We start from the raw sequence: 18556 nt of genomic DNA on the forward strand, positions 1-18556 counted from the left end.
ATGAAGGCCATGCTGCCGAAACGCGTATTTAAAAAACTTGTTTCATTGAACATGCCATACAAATAAAGGCTTTTGAACTCCCTTGGTGTTGAGTGCACACGTCAGGAGTAGGGTAAAAAATGGACTGCAGGCTGCAAATAAAACCTAGGTTGTGGGTGGGATCTTAATCGTCTCAAGAAGTGACAGTTGTTTCCTCATCTCCGTTGACTTCATCTGCACTGATCTGACAGCACTGGACAGGTGAAAGCAAATCCTTTGTTAAAGGGATACTTCAGGATTTTGGCAATGTTGACCTTCATCTACTTCCCCAGTCAGATGAACTGACTGGATACCATCTTGATGTCTCTGCAGTCTGAAAGAAGTTGCTAACTAGCGTTAGCGCAACGCTAGTTAGCATTGGCTCATGAAACTACCTCTAACTTCCTTCATACTGGATGCAGATACATACAAATGGTATCCACAAGTTCATTTGACTCTGGAGAAGTAGATAAAGGCCTTCATCGCCAGAATCTCAAAGTATCCCTTAAAGCAACTGTGATATTGCTTTCCTGTGTCCTATACTTGAAAATCAGTGGTGATGAAAGAACGGAGACAAGAAGAACCCACTTTAGACTTCACATGTATGTATAATCTTAAACCTGATACAGTTCCATACTAGCATACCACTTACAATGCACGCCCAATACATTGCCTCATAATAAGGGGTATTCTAGTCTGTATATTAGAACCATAGAAATATAATCTATTCCTATGATTGGTACAGAGCCATACTCACCAGGACACTGGTGTTTGTGGGGTCTAACATGCCCAAAATACATTGCTCCATACTACACAGTATGGAAGTATGGATATTGGGACAGAGCCACACTCACCAGGGCGCTGGTGTAGGTGGGATCTGATGTGTCATCCTCCAGAAAACGCGAGAGCCCAAAGTCCGACACCTTACACACCAGGTTGCTATTGACCAGAATGTTGCGGGCAGCCAGGTCCCGGTGCACGTAGTTCATGTCATTCAGGTACTTCATGCCCGCTGCTATGCCACGCAGCATGCCCACCAGTTGGATCACTGTGAACTGCCCATCATTTTGCTAAAAAAATACAGAAATGTTATATTGCTACATGTTACTGTGCTATGTTCTGCTATGTTTGTTATGTTATGTGTTATGCTCTCTGAAATGTGCACAGGCATACGGTACACGTTCTCAAAACAGGCTGGTTCTCATATTAGTTTCCAGGCGTCGTTAGCCGCACAAAAATTTTGCGTCTGGTAAATCCTCATCTGGATCTGTGAGCTCACCTGATCTAACTAAGCCAACTCTACACACCTCACACCTGGGCCCAGCCCGGAGGGACCCACGACAGCGAATCAAAAACAAGAAAGCTATAAAGTGATGATGCAGAGGAGAGACAGCCACTGTGTTCTTGAATTCATTGTGTTCTTGATGTAGAAACATAGTTGTAGTTGAAAAATCTGTAGTTGATAAGAGATACTTATCCACTGTCTGGTTACTGTGTCTGGTTACTGTGGTACCGTGCCTTCAGAAAGTAGTCGTACCCCTTGACTTATTCCACATTTTGTTGTGTTACAGCCTGAATTCAAAATACATTTAAAACAAATATCTCACCATCTACACACAATGCTCCATAATGACAAAGTGAAAACGTGTTTTTAGAAAATTAAATGCAGAAATATCTCATTTACACAAGTATTCACACCCCTTTAATCATCCTTGAGATGTCACTACAATTTGATTGGATTCCACCTGTGACCAATTCAATTGTTTGGACAGGATTTAGAAAGAAACACATCTGTCTATATATTGTCCCACAGTTGACAGCACAGGTCAGAGCAGAAACTATACCATGAAATCCAAGAAACTGTCCGTAGATCTCAGAGATAGAATTGTGATGAGGCATATATCTGGGGAAGGGTATAAAACAATGTACAGAGTGTTGAAAGTTTCAAAGAGCACAGTGGTCTCCATTGTTGGGAAATGGAAAAAAATATGGAACTACCCAGATTCTGCCTAGAGCTGTCCGTGCGACCAAACTGAGCAAATGGGCAAGAAGGACCTTGGTCAGGGTGGTGACCAAGAACCCAAATGACCACTCTGACAGAACTACAGAGTTCCTTGGCTGAGATGGGAGAACCTGCCAGAAGGACAACAGTCTCTATAGCACTGAACCAATTTAGGCTTTATGGGAGTGCCGCCAGATGGAAGCCACTCCTGAGAAAAAGGCATATGACACCACACCTGGAGTTTGCAAAAAGGCACGTGAGAGCATAAGGCAAAAGATTTTGTGGCCTGATGAAACAAACATTTTACTCTTTGGCCTGAATGCAAAGCACTATGTCTGGAGAAAACCAGACATAGCTCATCACCCGTTTAACACCATCCCTTCCATGAAGCAACAGGGATGCTTTTTGGCGGCAGGGTCTGGGAGAGTGGTAAGGATAGATGGAACAATGAATGGAGTCAAATATAGGCAAATCCTTGATGAGAACCTGCTTCAGAGTGTAAATGACCTTAGACTGGGGCGAAGAGTTATGTTCCAACAGGACAACGACCCCAAGCATACATCCAAAGCAACGCTGGAAAGGCTTCAGAAAAAGGATGTGAAAGTCAATGAGTTGCCCAGCCAAAGCCCAGACTTGAAACCCATTGAAAATCTTTGAAAATACTTGAAGAATGCTGTTCACCGCCGCTTCCCATCCAACCTAACAGAGCTTGAGAGAATCTGCAGGGAAGAATGGAAGAAAATCCCCAAATCCAGATGTGCAAAGCTGATACAGAGATACCCAAGATGACTCAAAGCTGATACAGAGATACCCAAGATGACTCAAAGCTGATACAGAGATACCCAAGACGACTGAAAGCTGCAATCGCCGCCAAAGGTGCATCTACAAAGTATTGACTCAGAGGTGTGAAGACTTATGTGAATGACATATATTTCATTTTCAACAAATTTGCTTAAAATTATGTTTTCACTTTGTCATTATGGAGTATTCTTTGTAGATGAGTAAAAACAAAAACAATACATTTTGCATTTAGGCTATAACAACAAAATGTGGAATAAGTCAAGGGGTATGAATACTTTCTGAAGGTCACTGTATAATTTAAATGCTGTCATATTTATTATCTCCGAAATTCACTCAGGAGAATAGGCAGAGATCCAGCCCTTAGGTTCTCCACTCCTAACTTAGTCACCTTTTATTTTATTTGAAAAAGACAAACAGGGGAAAGCAACCTACTGTGTTTGAACCTGAAGTGTCTGGAAGAAGGAAGGAAAGGAGAAAAGATCTCTCCAGAGTATTGAGAGGCCCATTGACCTACTGACCCTGAGGAAGGAGTCCAGTGATCCATTCTCCATGAACTCAGTGATGATCATGACTGGGGCACTCTTGGTGACCACGCCCTCCAAGTGGATGATGTTGGGGTGGTCAAACTGGCCCATGATGGACGCCTCAGATAGGAAGTCCCGCCTCTGGCGCTCTGTGTAGCCCACCTTCAGGGTCTTGATGGCCACCAGGATCTCTCTCTTTCCGGGGAGACGCAGGTTCCCACTGCACACCTCCCCAAACTCTCCTGAACAATAATATGTTCAGGTTTACTGGGCATCAGCAAAGGGCTCTGATACATCCCTACAGATGCCGTATCTTAATTTGATCATCCTGTTGCAGAAATTTGCACTTGTAGTGTATTCAAGGTTTAACAAGGTTTCTAAAGTTTGTCATTTCCAATTCAACATTTTAGACTTGATTTGCCCTAACATTTATTTATTTTTTACAAAAATGTCTATTAATTATAATCCACATAATAATTTACATTTCTTGTTGCTGCAGGATTATTTTCCTGCTGTAGAAAACTGGATCAAATTAAGATCCTACATCTGTATAAGACTTCCAAGTGCTATGATATGCGTCTGTAACTTGGATATATTAAATGTAAGACAATCTTATTGGGTTTAATACACACGTGTATATCAATATCACACTTTATGGGCCAGTTTCCCAGACACAGATTAAGTCAAGTCCTGGACTAAAAAGTGATTTAAATGGAGAATCTCCATTGAGAATAATTTTTAGTCCAGGACTAAGCTTTAAATGTGTTATAACGTATATATTGTAATGTATATAGGGTTTTCACCTTCACCGGTTGATTTTTTACCTGCGCCAATGACTTGCTCAATCTTGACACAGGAGGTGTCAATCTCTTTGGCAAACTCCCTCACTGCCTCGTTGGGGTCCTCATAAGTGAATGGGTCGATATAGATCTTCATTCCTGGAGACACTTGGAAGGAGAAACAAAGAAAACAAAGGCTATGCATAATATCCAGCAGCAGTCAAAGGTTTGGACACACCTACTCATTCAAGGGTTTTTCTTTATTTTTTACTATTTTACTAGAATGCCAAGAGTGTGCAACGCTGTCATCAAGGCAAAGGGTGGCTATTTTGAAGAATCTCAAATATTAAATATATTTTGATTTGTTTAACACTTTTTTGGTTAATACATGATTCCATATGTGTTATTTCATAGTTTTGATGTCTTCACATTTATTCTACAATGTAGAAAATAGTCAAAATGAAGAAAAACCCTTGAATGAGTTGCTGTGTCGAAACTCTTGACTGGTACTGTACATCCTGGGGATACGCATTGGGACTACATACAACAGTAGCTAAAACCTTGCCTGGGCTAAAACCTGCTACAGGTAGTTAGGTACAGTAGTAACTTTGAACTCCCAGTATTCCACATCTAACCGTTACAGCCCCACTGTCTCCGGGATGACAGTATTATTCCAAAGCAAATGTTTCACTCCACCATTCAACACATTTGCCACAGATAGATGTTTATCTGTTTGAAGGTGGATATATATATATCTAAATGAATCCTAGTTCAAAAAAAGATCATTCAAAAACTGTAAAAACATGTTACTCACTGTGGCCACTGGTGTAGTGCTGGAGCTTATCTGTGAATTCAGATTCTGGCCTCTCAGAGCTTCTTCGATTGCAGACGATGACGAATACGACGACAGCGATGATGAAGACCATGCCTGCAGCGGCAGAGCCAATGATGAGGGGGAGCTTCTCCTGAAAGCTGGACTTGTACTCTTCTGCAAGTACACAACAAAATAAACCCCATTCCGGTTATTACCTTCTACTAGGTTGGCCTACTCTGTAATGTTGCACTTTTGGGACCATACCGTTTAGCGGGCGAGCACCAAAAGTGTCTGGGGGGGGAAAAAAACATTAAAAAAATACAATTTGCTGGTTCGAGGTTTGGTTCAAACGGTATACCTTCGGTCATGGTTTGAAAGAACATCTTTCCGCTGAAGCGTCCGAATCCAGCCACGGTCCGAGCCCGCACCTGGAAGACGTATATAGCGCCGGGCTTCAGGCCCCGGATGACTGCTGTGTTGGTCTGGCTGCGCACCACTGATGAGTTCCATTCTGCCATGCTCTGGAACACACAGTGTAAGACTGGATCTGCTCACTGTCCGAATGCTCCCCAAGCTTACAGTAATAGCAATTACAGCAGTAATACAGTAGTAACACCTGCCAACTGACGTTACCTTTTCATAGTACTGCAGCTCATAGTCTAGTATGAGGCCGTTGGGCTGGTCAGGTTGGGACCAGGATAGAGTGATGCTGTCGGGGGTCCGGCTCACCTGGTGCATAATCGACACGGCCGATGGCGCTGACAGACAGAGACAGCGAGAGACAGAGAGACAGAGAGAGAGATACAGGTTCAGATAGACATGTATAGAAGGGTTAAGGTTAGTGACAACACCACAACACTCGGGAGCAGACAGCTTTAAAATCCCAACTGCCAATCAAGAACTAGACTAATGAGGCAGCAGCCTGTACCTGGTCCTGCACGCTGTCTCTAAGGCTGACATCTGTACTGTGCTGAAGGAACTGAGAGCCAGGAACATCGGAGGAGGTTTATTAAGTACTATTCCAGTCATCCATGCTCTGAAAATACTAATAGTAATATTGTATTTGTTTTCAAAGGGGTGAAATATTCACTCAGTAGGCAAAGACACACAGGCATGTGCGCACGCACACGCACACACACACGCACCCACACACATACACACACACACGCATTTCGTTAATGAGGGCTTAATGAGGGCCTGTTTATGTAATATTAGTGCTTCTCCTTACAGTCTGTAATTGCAGGTCCCAGCAGCCCCAGAGACACTGGGGTTCATGGGAACCTGAGTTTGGTCTTTTTACAGTCCCAGCCCAGACAGTAATTAGGACTGACAGCTACTGCACTGGAGAAAAGACTACAGTGTCAAGGGCAGAGAGTTTCAACTGATAGCCTGACCCCAATAACAACACTGCCTAACACCCAGTCCATTGAATGTCATGTCTGAATACTGTATACCAAGCGCCCAAAATGCAGTGCAACTTACTCAACACTAATAAAAGGTCCCAAATCATTCTGTCACTGAATTATTCTGGAATATCCTCTATCTCATGCAGACATCATAAATATTACTTAAGCAGCCTTACACAGACATGGTTTGTACCAGATTAAGTATATATGTACTTATGCAGATCTTGCCCTTGGAAAACACCCGGATGATTGATTGTTTCGCCCATCAAAATATCTAAACCTATTCGGTGTAATATTCCCTTTGGCACTCCTTGCCAGACTGGACACACTGCTGACCATTTCTCTCCACTGAACTTCACACTTGAACACAGTACTGTTGGAGAAGAGTGAATTAATTGCTGTAGAGGACTGTGTCTATTGGTTCCTTTACCGGCCTGGTTGGTGGTGATTTTGACCGACGAGTACTGTGGCGAGTAGGGGCTCTGGTCGGAGACCCCGTTGACTGCCTGGATCTCAAAGGTGTACTGCGTGTGGGCCAGCAGGTCACTAATGTGGACCCTAGTCTCTGTCAGGCCCAGTTGGCGGGGGACGAACTGGACGTTGTCCCCGCAGCGGGTACAGCCTCCCCGGCCCCCTCCACAGCTCTTACAGATGATGTTGTAGACCACATCCTCGCGGCCACCGCCATCGCGCGGTGCGCTCCACTCCAACCTCAGGGATGTCTCGTTCACAATGGAGATTACACTCTGGGGCGCAGAGGGGATGGCTGTCAGGGAAGAGGTGGGATACGAGGAAGAGTTTAGGGAGGGTCACTGATAATAAGGTCTATACTCCAGACACGGGTCATCATCAACCTTGGTCCTGAGGAGCAACAGGGGGTGCAGTGTTTGATTTCAACCCAACCCACACCCTGTACTATAGCTCTCCAGGATCAGAGTTGTTGACTACTGGTTCACTCTGTTACCTCTATGTGGTTGGAGTAGTGTACAGTACGTTACTACAGTCTCTACACTTCAACTGAACAGAAAGTTTTCACCGTAGCTGATTATTCGGACACTAAATTCAAAGACTCCAAAGTATTTTCATGAGCTCTATTCAACCCCATCAGGCTTCAGATTAACATTTTCAATAGTAGGGAGAGAGAGCAGTGAAAAGAGCAGTGAGCTAGCTAGTTAGCGTCATGTCGGAATCTGAGAGACACAAAGAATGCCCATGCACGCTCATTTCTGCCTCTTCAATCAGAAAGAGACTGCTGAGGGCCACCTCGCCATTGTGGCCCTGGTTGCGTCCCATATAAAACCATATTGCCTTGATAGTACACTACTTCTTACCAGGGCCCATAATAGGGTACCCATAGGGCTCAGGGTCAAAAGTAGTCCACTATAAAGACAATAGTGTACCATTTGGGACGCAGGCCATGTTTTCACATTCTAAAACAGCTGCCCCCCTCATAAGGGACAGGCTTATGCAAATCTCTCTATTTTCTCGGAGGTCCTTTTCGGACTGTTGCACCAATGGAAGAGAATGGAAGGGACATTCCACCAAGAGAATGGAAGGGACATTCCACCAGTTCAGTGCGTATACAAAAGAGGGCTACCACATACCAGGATGAAGCATAGCCCGTGTTTTTCCCTCGGGTACGGGGCACCTAGAAGTATGCATCACTTTGGTATTTCTTATGTGAAAATATACAGGCGGAGCTGGAGTGTTGTGAAAAGAGCGGTCGTTGAATAGGTTAGCAGTTTTGTTTGTGCTCATTGCAATATGCACAAAATATATCAGATTAATTCTGTCTTTGCTAGACAGGTGCTTTTATCTATAGTGAATGGCACATTAGGCCTAAATTATTAGAGGTGAGGTGATAGATTCTGTTAGTAAATTCAAATCACAAATGAAAACTCAGTTCACAAATTGATAATGGCCCATTATGTCCTGAGAGCATTTGTCAATTCATTAGTCAAAATGTAAATGTGCATGCTGCAAAACGTTATATTCTTAAATACACAAAAAGCCTACTAAATAAGCTGTAGTATGAGAATCTCCACTGTCTTTCCTTAACACTGGGCTACAGCACCCCCTATGGAGAGTGAATGGTACTGTAAGAACCAGGAACCTACTGGTGCAGGGCATCAGTGGGGGATCTGAGTCGGTGCGGTAGTAACCGTTGCGGCACACACAGTTGGTGGCCCCCTCATTGGTGATGCGACTGTTGATGGGACACTGGAGACACTGGTGGTCGCCCTGGGAAGGTTTAAAGAACCCGGAGCCACACGCTGCAGAGGAGAAAGACAGATGTATTTTTATTAAACCTTTATTTAACTAGGCAAGTCAATTAAGAATAAATTCTGATTTACAATGACGGCCTACCAAAAGGCATTGGGATTAGAAATATATATATTATAAATATAGGACAAAACACACAATCACGACAAGAGAGACAACACAACACTACAGAAAGAGAGACCTAAGACAACAACAGAGCAAGAAGGCAACACATAACACCACAGCATGGCGATAGAGACATGAAGAGACAGAGGGAGTGGGAGAGATAATTCATAACCTAAGTTGTTTTACTTAAGAGTGACATAAATTCAATACCAGACATTATACAATATGACGGCATGAGAGAAAAAAGGATACCGAGTCGATTGAAAGACAAATTCCCAGACATATCATAAAATATTGGTCTTGAAATACACAGACACATTACCTTTGGCATGTCCTTCCACATATGGTTAATAAAATAAAACTTCCAGGAATAAGAGGCTTGTTGCTATTCAGGTTTTTTGTCTCATGGCATTTGAAACTCTGGGAGAACAGAGTGAGGCATAGTCAAAGAGACTTTGAAATCTGGAGGTCTGGAATTGAATGGCTATACCATAAAAGGCAACGGGTGTGTGATAGGGAGAGAGGGGTGGTAGAGTGTAGGGGACAATATGTGGGGTTACACATATTCTACAACTGTGGAGTATGTGTTGAAATAGGGCTAAAGAGAAAGTGGAGTATCTATACCAAATCCTCATATCACTACCAACGGCTAATGCGCTCCATCATTCATTCTCCTCCATGATTGCCGACATTGAGAATGTCTATGTGTAGAAACCTTTGTTCCGATCAACAAATGCTGCTAACCAATATCCTACCAACACCATGTACGATGTCTTCTAAAGGGCTAAATGATGTGTGTGAAGGTTCCGGCAGCCTCCAGCTTCGCAAGCTAATCCAATCAAGATGGTGTGAAAGTAATTAAATGCCTGTCTGCCACTTCCTCAACTCTCTGGATCTGGTCCAAAATGGCAACCTATTCCCTATATAGTGCCCTACTTTTGACCAGGGTGGCAGGGCCCATAGGGCTTTGGTCAAAAGTGGTGCAAAGGGAATGGGGTGCTATTTTGGACGTGGTCTCTGACTGTCTGACACTGGCAGACACGTAGCAGTCCATCCCCGACCACTCTGGAGTGCATTTAGCCAGTCTGTGTCAGGACAGTGGGAGAAAAAAATCTATACAGTAGGTATATTTTCTACCCTTTTCGGAGGATAACTTTACATTGTTCTCTTGTATTGAAACAGCGTTTGTCTCTCGTTATTGAATTCATTTAGTTTTTGTCTCATTTACCAAGAGGTCCGAAACCGTCTTTGACTAACTGTCCTATCTTCTACTTGCCACAATGAGAAGCTATAGGAATCCCAGGCAGTCAAAGGACAGCCAGTGTGACGACACAAAATAAAGAGTCTGTTGACAGAGAGGACCCAGGGAACACCCATGGCTAGACCCAGACTGAGAGGAAGGAGGATTGAAGTGGGAGAGAGAGGATGTGACAATTCGATAATAAGGGGTCATTCAATAAATAAATAGTTACACAATCTGTGATACTCAGATATCAATGTGTCAGGCCACAGTGTAGTCGTCCCAGCCCTGGATCCTACCAAACAGAAATATAATCACTAGAATGGGTTTCCCCAATGAGGGAGCACTCCCCTTAAACTGCCCCTAATTTACACATTTTTAGCTACAACTTCACTTGAGCAAAGTGAGATGTAGAATCACTGATCTACAAAAAGTATTCCCTGCCAAATAATAAGCATAGCGCAATTAAGATTCATAGAGCTACGCCTCCCCTGGCTTACGGCACTGCTACACTACAGCCATCGGGCATCCAGCAATGCCATCAGCCATCAGCCATTGAGGGAACACTTCCTTTGAAATCAATGAAAGCTGCTATGCTGCCCGCGTTGTGTCACGTCCAATGACAGCGTCCAAGCTCAAGATTCGTAGATGTTCAATTCTCGACGGCTGACGCATTCTATCTTCTATCCTGTGAATTTAAATAATGGGGGGGGGGAGTTGATTTCGATTGGTCTTGTCTAGCAGGTAGAACGTCATATTGACACAAATCTGATGGCAACACAGGTAGTGTGACTTGTTCGGCGATCCCCCCAAACCACAAATTCACACACAACCAGACATTGATTGACTGATTGGAGACAGCTTGTGTCAATTAAATAATATTTCCTGGGATGTTCTACCTGTAGCAGACCTACAGTAGTGGATAATGCTGGAAATACTGGTAAAAAAAACAAAACAACTGGCATGTGATACTAAAGAGCCAGATAAGGTTTCTGTATTAAGGTAGCCAATGCTTGGTTACGATATTGTGGCTACTAAATGTGGAAGACTTGTGTAAAGAATTTGTTTGGAAACATTATTTCAAGTTATTGAACCAACTTTAATTTATTGAATAGCTTGTAACGCAATTGAAGAAATGTGAATAGTTAAATCCAAATTAAAAAGTGAACTTGGAACAAGATGAAAAAAATGGGTTGTATTTACATTATATATTGTATTGTGTTTGTTATTTATTAGGTTTAACCAAAACGGAAACGAGTGTTGAAAGAAATAGGTTGCAACTTGAAATATCGGTTTGGTAATAATCAAATAAAACAGTTGGCAATGAATCGTATATATTTGATTTCAACAAACGTAGCATTTTTCAATTGAGAAAACCTAACTAATTTACTTGTGGACAGTTTTTTTGGTTGATCCAAACTGTCATTTTTTGTGTATATCTATTCAGCTGTGTTTGGCATTCTCCGACGCCCGAGAAACTGATCCGAGACGGGAGATGCAAGGCCATTATATTTCTAATGTTTATTACAGAACTAATGTAACCAGCTACATTTCCTAATGTTTCGCTTAAAGTTCATCTGCCATTTTACCAGGGAAAAGTAGGCTGGCTACACCGAGAAAAGTACTGGAGAAAAGTGGCTACACATCAGTCAAAGCGATGTCTTTTGATAGAATGCCAATTTGTGAATTCTCAAACGAGTGCAGAAGTGCAAATGAAGCACAAAATGTGTTTGATGCTGAGCAAAAATGTACAATAGGAAGATCTGTATTGTAGATCTGCGTTTAAAAAAAAGAATCAGTGTGAAAAAAACGAAGAATTCTGAGTTAAGGCGACCCTTAAGTTTAACTTGCTAGTTGCCTAAGTAAGTGGCTGAATTAATAAGGTGCACTGGGCATCATAATGTGTTCGCTTTCTGCCATGTTTGAGAAGTCAATGCCCTTTGAATGAGTTATCTATACAGCTGCAACTGCAGCTTGATTTCCTTGCGTTTGTTCTCCTCTCTGTTCTGGGCCGTCTGCTTCTCCCTGTCTTCTTCTCCGAGCAGAGCAGGCAGGCTCCTTGCCTTAGCGACTCCCAGACTCCACAGAGACACAGTCTGTGCACAGTACTGTCCTTCCTTCAGACAAGCATGCGTCCAAACTTGTTCATTTCATTTGCACAATGTCTTTCGTTCACATTTGCTTGCAAATGTCCAAACTCACCAAAAATGACATTCGGTAGCTCCTACCTATATATGTATAACTTTATGAGCTTGATTGTCTGTCTTTGCAATTTGTGTATTTTCGTTTCTGCTCGTTAGCATATTTAGCTAGCAGCCTCCATGGAAATTCTCTATTACAAAGTGCTAATATTGTTACCATTCTGGTAATAGAGCCCCTTCTGTACTAAGCGGGTAACACCGTAAATCCCGATGTGAGAGAAGGAAGGTATGAGGATATGAACATCTGGATACAGCCCAACCCTAGATTCAAGCATGGCGCTATAAAATATCTATAGATTTAAAAGTGTTTTAAATATCTATATCTATCTATAGACTTAAAAGTGTTTGTACTTTGACACTCTCAAGAGTTGGCTCACATTATGTGATACTACAGAAGTAGTATATGAAACTGAAAACACTTGAATAATCATGTTCTTTGAGACAATTCTTCTTGACAAAACAAAATAATGAATGAGTCAGCCTGATGTGGAGCAGTAGAATTTAACTTTGGCCTTATCAAAGGCTTAACAAAACTGTACACACGTAGCAAAGGTCAATTTGTAGACAGTGCCTGACTTTGATCCAGTAGCAGGCAGAGACAACCCACTGCCATGTATTGACACTGACAACATCGCCAACATTCTGCGGAGCCATTCTCCTAATTAGAGCCAGAAGCTGTTTGTGTTTCCCGACCATATAGGCTATAAATAGGACCCCGCACACGCATAGACATGTGTACACATGCATGCACACACAGTCTGCATGAAGAGGCTCTGTCAGAAATGAAGAAAAGATACCTGTCCAAGAGAGACTGAGTTCAGGAGTAGCAGTCGGACTGAAAGCAATATTATCCAACATGAGGTTGCCCACAACATTACCACTTTGTCTCCTCTGCACCGCACTGTGAATCTTTTAACACTGTGGTTAAGTAAAAATATCATATCAACTGTGTGTGAGAGAGAGGGGGAAGACAGTTAGAGAGAGAGAGAGAGAGAGAGAGAGAGAGAGAGAGAGAGAGAGAGAGAGAAAGAGAGAGAGGAAGAGGGAAAGGGAGAGAGAGAGAGATGTGGATGTGGATGACTCGGTTTCTGAGGGAGTTTAATGCGCCATGTTTGTAGGATTGGCGGTAAATTGAGAGGACAGTCTTTTCCCCTCATGCGTTTCCAGGACTCCTGACCCGTTAGTAATTGCTTGAGCTTGGGGGTCTGCCCTAACATAGCCCAGAATTCTATTCTCAGAAGACTTAATTTGCAGTGGCTTGATTCAAATGACTCTTTTACACGCAAGAACCATGATGTCCCAATAATCTGAGTGTGGCCCAGAATTACATAGGACCATGTGTCTGTTGGAGGTGGAGAGAGAGAGAGAGGTAAATACTACAGGGGGTTGCTTATGTTACATGTACAGAGTCATGCACATCTAATCTCTCACATAAAACTAAGTGTACTCTCTTTACAAATGTTATTGTTTTTTTATACAGAATAAAATTACAATGTAAGAGTAATTTACAATGTAAGAGTTGTAAATCTGGTGTTGAATACACTGGGGGCAGCAGGTGAGTTCTCGCTCTCTGATTATGTTCAATGTCCATTGCATGCTCAGTAGAAGCCGAAACCCAAAGGACAACATACACTGTTGCAGGACATAACTCTGGCTTCCCCACTAGACAGAGTAAATGCCTGCAGTGTATATTTACCCAACAAAAGATTGTCTATGAAGCAAATCAGTTAACAATGTGCACAATCCAAACCCATCTGAAGCACGTTGGTACATTGTTTTTTAAAGGGACGGGCATTTTTCTGATAGGGTCATAACTTTGGAAGTTTGGAAAAGGTTTGAGGAAGAGTTTGAGTGTTCGCTTCGATCTTATGAAAGAAACCAATACAGCAACAAAGGAATTTACTCCTCACAAATACAACGATTATGACTGGAAAGAGGGGAAGGTCTGAGGTGGGCTGGGCATGAGCGTTGCTAATTTCTCCACCTTGCATGTCCATTCATCCAACTAGACAAATGCATGTACCTATCGAATGTATTGTTACAGCAATAAGGTCCCTCTTTCCCCTGCAGGCTTGAAATGAATCCAAAGGGCTACACTCCCACGATTCACTGCTCTCCATGGGAGAGAGGAAGACGGGGTGAGGTTAGAGAGTGTTGAGCTTGACCCTAGAGCATGTTGAGTAGCCAGTAGAAGTATTACGCAGTTTTTGCTGTGCTATTGTCTTTGGGACTAATGCACTCTCTAATCAGGTCATTATTCCCCAGAACATAGGGCATTTCTTGTCCTAACATGAAATGCCTAACATAAACCACGAAGCATAGGTCATTATTAGATCCGTCGGCTATGGGCTTTATACTGTGTGAAAGCTGGGTGAGTATGAAGGTGCCTGGTGATGTGAAGTCACTGTCCTCATCCAGTGGTCAAATTACCATCAAAATGGACTCTTGAATAATGATTTCCTGGATGACTAAACCAGATTTAACAACATAGGGGAGTCACTGCTGTGTGACAGTATGACTAAGGCTCAGTGATATCATTGACTACCTCTGGCTATTTAAGTGTCCCTCCTCCCCAAAGAAACCTTCACACCGCGAAACACGGCAGAACAGGTCGTTGAGGCCTTCATTAGCAGTGCTTGATATTTCTAATCAAATAGCCAGGGATTTGTGTGTGTGTGTGTGTGTGTGTGTGTCAGACATTTTCCTTGTCTCTTCCTTTCTTCACTCATCACAGAAATACATTAGGGTAAGGGAAGACACTAGGATAGTGCTTTCTTGGCATAAAGTGATATCTCTCTGAATGCAAGGCTGGGACATAGGTCTACGGTTTAAAGACACCTCTAATTACCCTCAACACTCTCCCCTACAGCACATTCTTGACCCATCTTTCCTGGCACTAATTGCGTTCCCTTAGTGACTCTACTGTAGTTAGTAAACCAAAGGTATATGCATTAAAGATCTAGGATCTACATTTGAAACTTGTAGTGCATTTGACATGTAAAAAAGCTTCTGAAGTTTGTAATTTCCACTTAGAAATTTCAGACTTGATTTTCCCTTCCGAAAAAAGTATCAGCCGCTACAAAAATGCCTATTAATTATAATCCAAATTAAGATCCTACATCTGTTCAAGTCTCTATCCTCTGGCTTATCACTAATCTCAATAAGTAAATGACCCCAAGGCAAAACAGTCCACAGTAGTAGTAAACACATTATATCAGCAGCTCTCACCTCGACACACCGTGCCGTTCTCCACCGCCTCGTGCCCAGCCTTGCACATACAGCGCCCAATGGGCACCATCCACTCCCCGTCCCCGTTACAGTAGAGCTTGATGGGCACATCCACCTCCTCTCCATTGGGCACACACACACCCCGCGCCGCCACCAGGGAGGTGCTCTCCGCCCCCGACAGGGTCTCAGGGAACACAGCGCCATTCTCGACCACGCGGGGGCACTTCCTGTAGAAGACGCGCACGGCGATGAGCGACATGCAGCTGCCGTAGTCCTGGAATGCCAGGTAGAAACCCTGGCGTGACACGGGGCCGAAGCTCCGTACCTCCCTGTTGATTTTCATCACCCGGCTGCCCAGGTCCACCTGGGAGAAGCTCTCGTCGGCTGCGATGGTGTCCACTTTAATCCATGGGTTCTCCATCCAGGCCGGGGACACCTTATTGGCCGTGTCCGAGTCTGTCTCGTAGTAGTACAGGTTAAAAGTCTCTTTACAGGAGCCGGGGACACTGGGGATGGAGCTGCAGTCGCGCACCGAGAACTTAATCTCCACGTGGATGCGCTGAGCGCCGCGCCGGCGGATGTACTTGGTGCGTACCCAGTTGTTCTGGTTGTTGTCAAAGACATTGCACACCTGGTAGGTGCGGATGGTATTCATATTCTCATCGTAGCCACTCACCTCCTCCCACTGCCAGGGACAGACAGAGCAAGAGGTCAGTTTAACATCCATGACCAGTGAAAAGTCAACATATTATTTGAATTACTTTGATTACTGGTCTTAAAAAACCCAAAGAACCCATATCATGATTAATGTCAAAATAAACGTGCAATAAGATTCAGTTGATGTATCACTTGGCTCACAGCTTTCACACTGTTTATCTTCCTGGCATCACACACTTTATGAATTATTGATTTCAGTATGACAGGGCAATCTTCCTTCAGCAGAGTTAACAAAACAACATCGCAATTCCTCAGACAGCTCCCACTTTTGCATTTTACATGAAAGGCACACGTAGGCAAATTTCCCCCAATTCACTTTGCTTAGAAGTTTATTTTATGAAATCAATTATTAACTCTAACCAACTACATCAGGGGGGGAGGTTCCCACATGCTGTTTTGGGGCCTTTTGCAACCTATGACCGGATATATTGCTGCCCCTAATTGTATCCCGAACAACAATGCCGTATGAACATGGTAAACAAATAAGGGTACTTATTCCTGATATATGCTTTTGCTGTTGCTCTAAATTGGGCGTCTCATGGTGCTGCAGCTAGAGACGGTTCTGCAAAATCACAAAAAGTTTAAAAAGTTTACAAAATGGTGTGTCATATAATGAGATGCTTTGTTCTACTCACCCCCAATGCTGGATAGATAGTCCATCCCAGCTCTGCTGTTGCCGTCGTAGAGTCCATGAGTATTTCTACAGGGAAATCAAGATGAACAAGTTAATGTGGTATTAAAAATCACAACTGCAAAACAGGGCAACGAAGACAGCAAGACACATGTTACTGTCATTGTGAAATATTGTGGTGAGAGAATAGTATTAACTGTGTATGACTGACCAATGTCAAAACGAGGATAAAAAATAAATTTAAAAAAGTGTTTCTCTAGCCACATATGTACGTTCATCATTATCGCTAGAGGGTTGCAACAATGTTGCCTTCTCTCCCCTCTGTTCTTAGCGTTATATATGGAGTCTACACCTGTACATCTCTCTAAATAGATTAGATAATGACTTTATTATCCCCAAGGGGAAATGGTAGCTCTGTGCATACATAATCAAACATAGAGATGGGCATATGCAGACAATAAATACAGATTCATGAGCGATCAATGATTAATCTGTAAACTAAATACACTATACAACACTTAAAATGTTGCCAGGATGTAGTCGTGACAGCTCTATTGGTTAATCATGATACTTCTAACATGGTCTGACAGAATTGCACAATTATGATCATAACACCCTTTTGCGACTTGGAGTAGAGTGATATCGTAGAAGTATTGTGTTATGACCCGTCCCCCTGCTTTGTGTTGTTTCAGTGATGGTCTGTGTGTAGTCACGCTAAGGGGGCACAGTGACACTCTGCTGCACCTCAACCACACTTAATACAAGAGGAACGGTAGTGAATGACTCTGCCTGGTGACATCTGCTGTCTCTCTCTCTCTTTCTCCCTCTCTTCAGTATCCGGACACACACGCACGCACACAGTGAAGCCCATAATCTCTCCTCTCACCACCCCCACCAGAAATGGAAGGGCAAGTAGGCTGTAAGCCTACGCATCTCCCCACTCTGCCTGTGTAGACTGACACATTTTAAATTATTCACAGGGTCCTATCAGTGAAGTGCTGCTGAGTGGAGAGATGGTACGAACAAGTATATTTAAGCCTTATATGCTGGTAGGGAATACAGGAAGGGGGACAGGCCACAACCTACTCATACAGTGGTAAAACATAGGTTGGACCCTGATTATGTAGACTAAAGATGGACCTGGATGAAAACTGTACTTGGGGGAAAAGGGTTAGAATAAGGGTTAGTTGTTTATCGAGTGTATTTCTCATGATAACACACTGCCTGGTACCCTCACATCTGCAGTTGAGAACAAAGACTTATGGAAAGCCAATAGCACCAATGCTCTCTCTAGCAAACATCTGTCTTCAACTGTTCAGTACATCATGATACCCACTATCAGATGAACTTCTCTAAAGATTTTTTCCATCTAGGGAGTTTTTCCTTGCCACGGTGCTGCTGATTGGTCTTTGGGATCTAGGCTGGGTTATTGTCGATGTAAGAATTATATATAAATAGAATTTGATTATTGGATTGATTTGTCCCACCATAGGTTGCGGAAAGGGAAGAGACCGTGGCTGACCCTCCCAGTTCTGAGAACGTTCTAGGAACGTTAAACATGACGTTATCCTCGGGACATAGTCACAGAAAAAAAGATGTTGTGGTGGCAGGTGCAGAGAAGTACTTGGGTGTACGAGATTTTGCTGCAGAGGAGTTTAAAGGTGTTGAACGATAGTGTCCCGTCCTCCCAGGCTGTCGGCCTGGTGTAGGATCAGATAGGGCCAAGTAGTGGAATAGTGGTGAGGTTTTAATGGGTGTGGGTTTAAATGGTAGGGACATTTTTCTTCCCTTTTCCCCTTCCCTGTTG

General features: G+C 43.1%; 1 protein-coding gene across 5 annotated transcripts in view; it reads right to left on the reverse strand.

Annotated features, from left to right (window-relative positions):
* Positions 1-18556, reverse strand: part of LOC139416374 (ephrin type-B receptor 2-like) — a 54028-nt gene that overhangs the window by 8743 nt on the left and 26729 nt on the right. For 2 of the 5 annotated variants that reach the window (XM_071164917.1, XM_071164920.1), the window contains exons 2-11: positions 16754-16818; positions 15402-16086; positions 8462-8617; positions 6775-7110; positions 5572-5696; positions 5297-5459; positions 4939-5112; positions 4149-4292; positions 3340-3587; positions 873-1088 (exon numbers count right to left, since the gene is read on the reverse strand). In XM_071164917.1, coding sequence (XP_071021018.1) covers positions 873-1088; positions 3340-3587; positions 4149-4292; positions 4939-5112; positions 5297-5459; positions 5572-5696; positions 6775-7110; positions 8462-8617; positions 15402-16086; positions 16754-16818 — 2312 coding nt within the window. The remainder of the gene's footprint in view (positions 1-872; positions 1089-3339; positions 3588-4148; positions 4293-4938; positions 5113-5296; positions 5460-5571; positions 5697-6774; positions 7111-8461; positions 8618-15401; positions 16087-16753; positions 16819-18556) is intronic. The other 3 variants (XM_071164919.1, XM_071164918.1, XM_071164921.1) reach the window with 3 other exon arrangements.

Source organism: Oncorhynchus clarkii, chromosome 9 (genome assembly GCF_045791955.1).
Source record: "Oncorhynchus clarkii lewisi isolate Uvic-CL-2024 chromosome 9, UVic_Ocla_1.0, whole genome shotgun sequence".
Taxonomy (NCBI): Eukaryota; Metazoa; Chordata; class Actinopteri; order Salmoniformes; family Salmonidae; genus Oncorhynchus; species Oncorhynchus clarkii.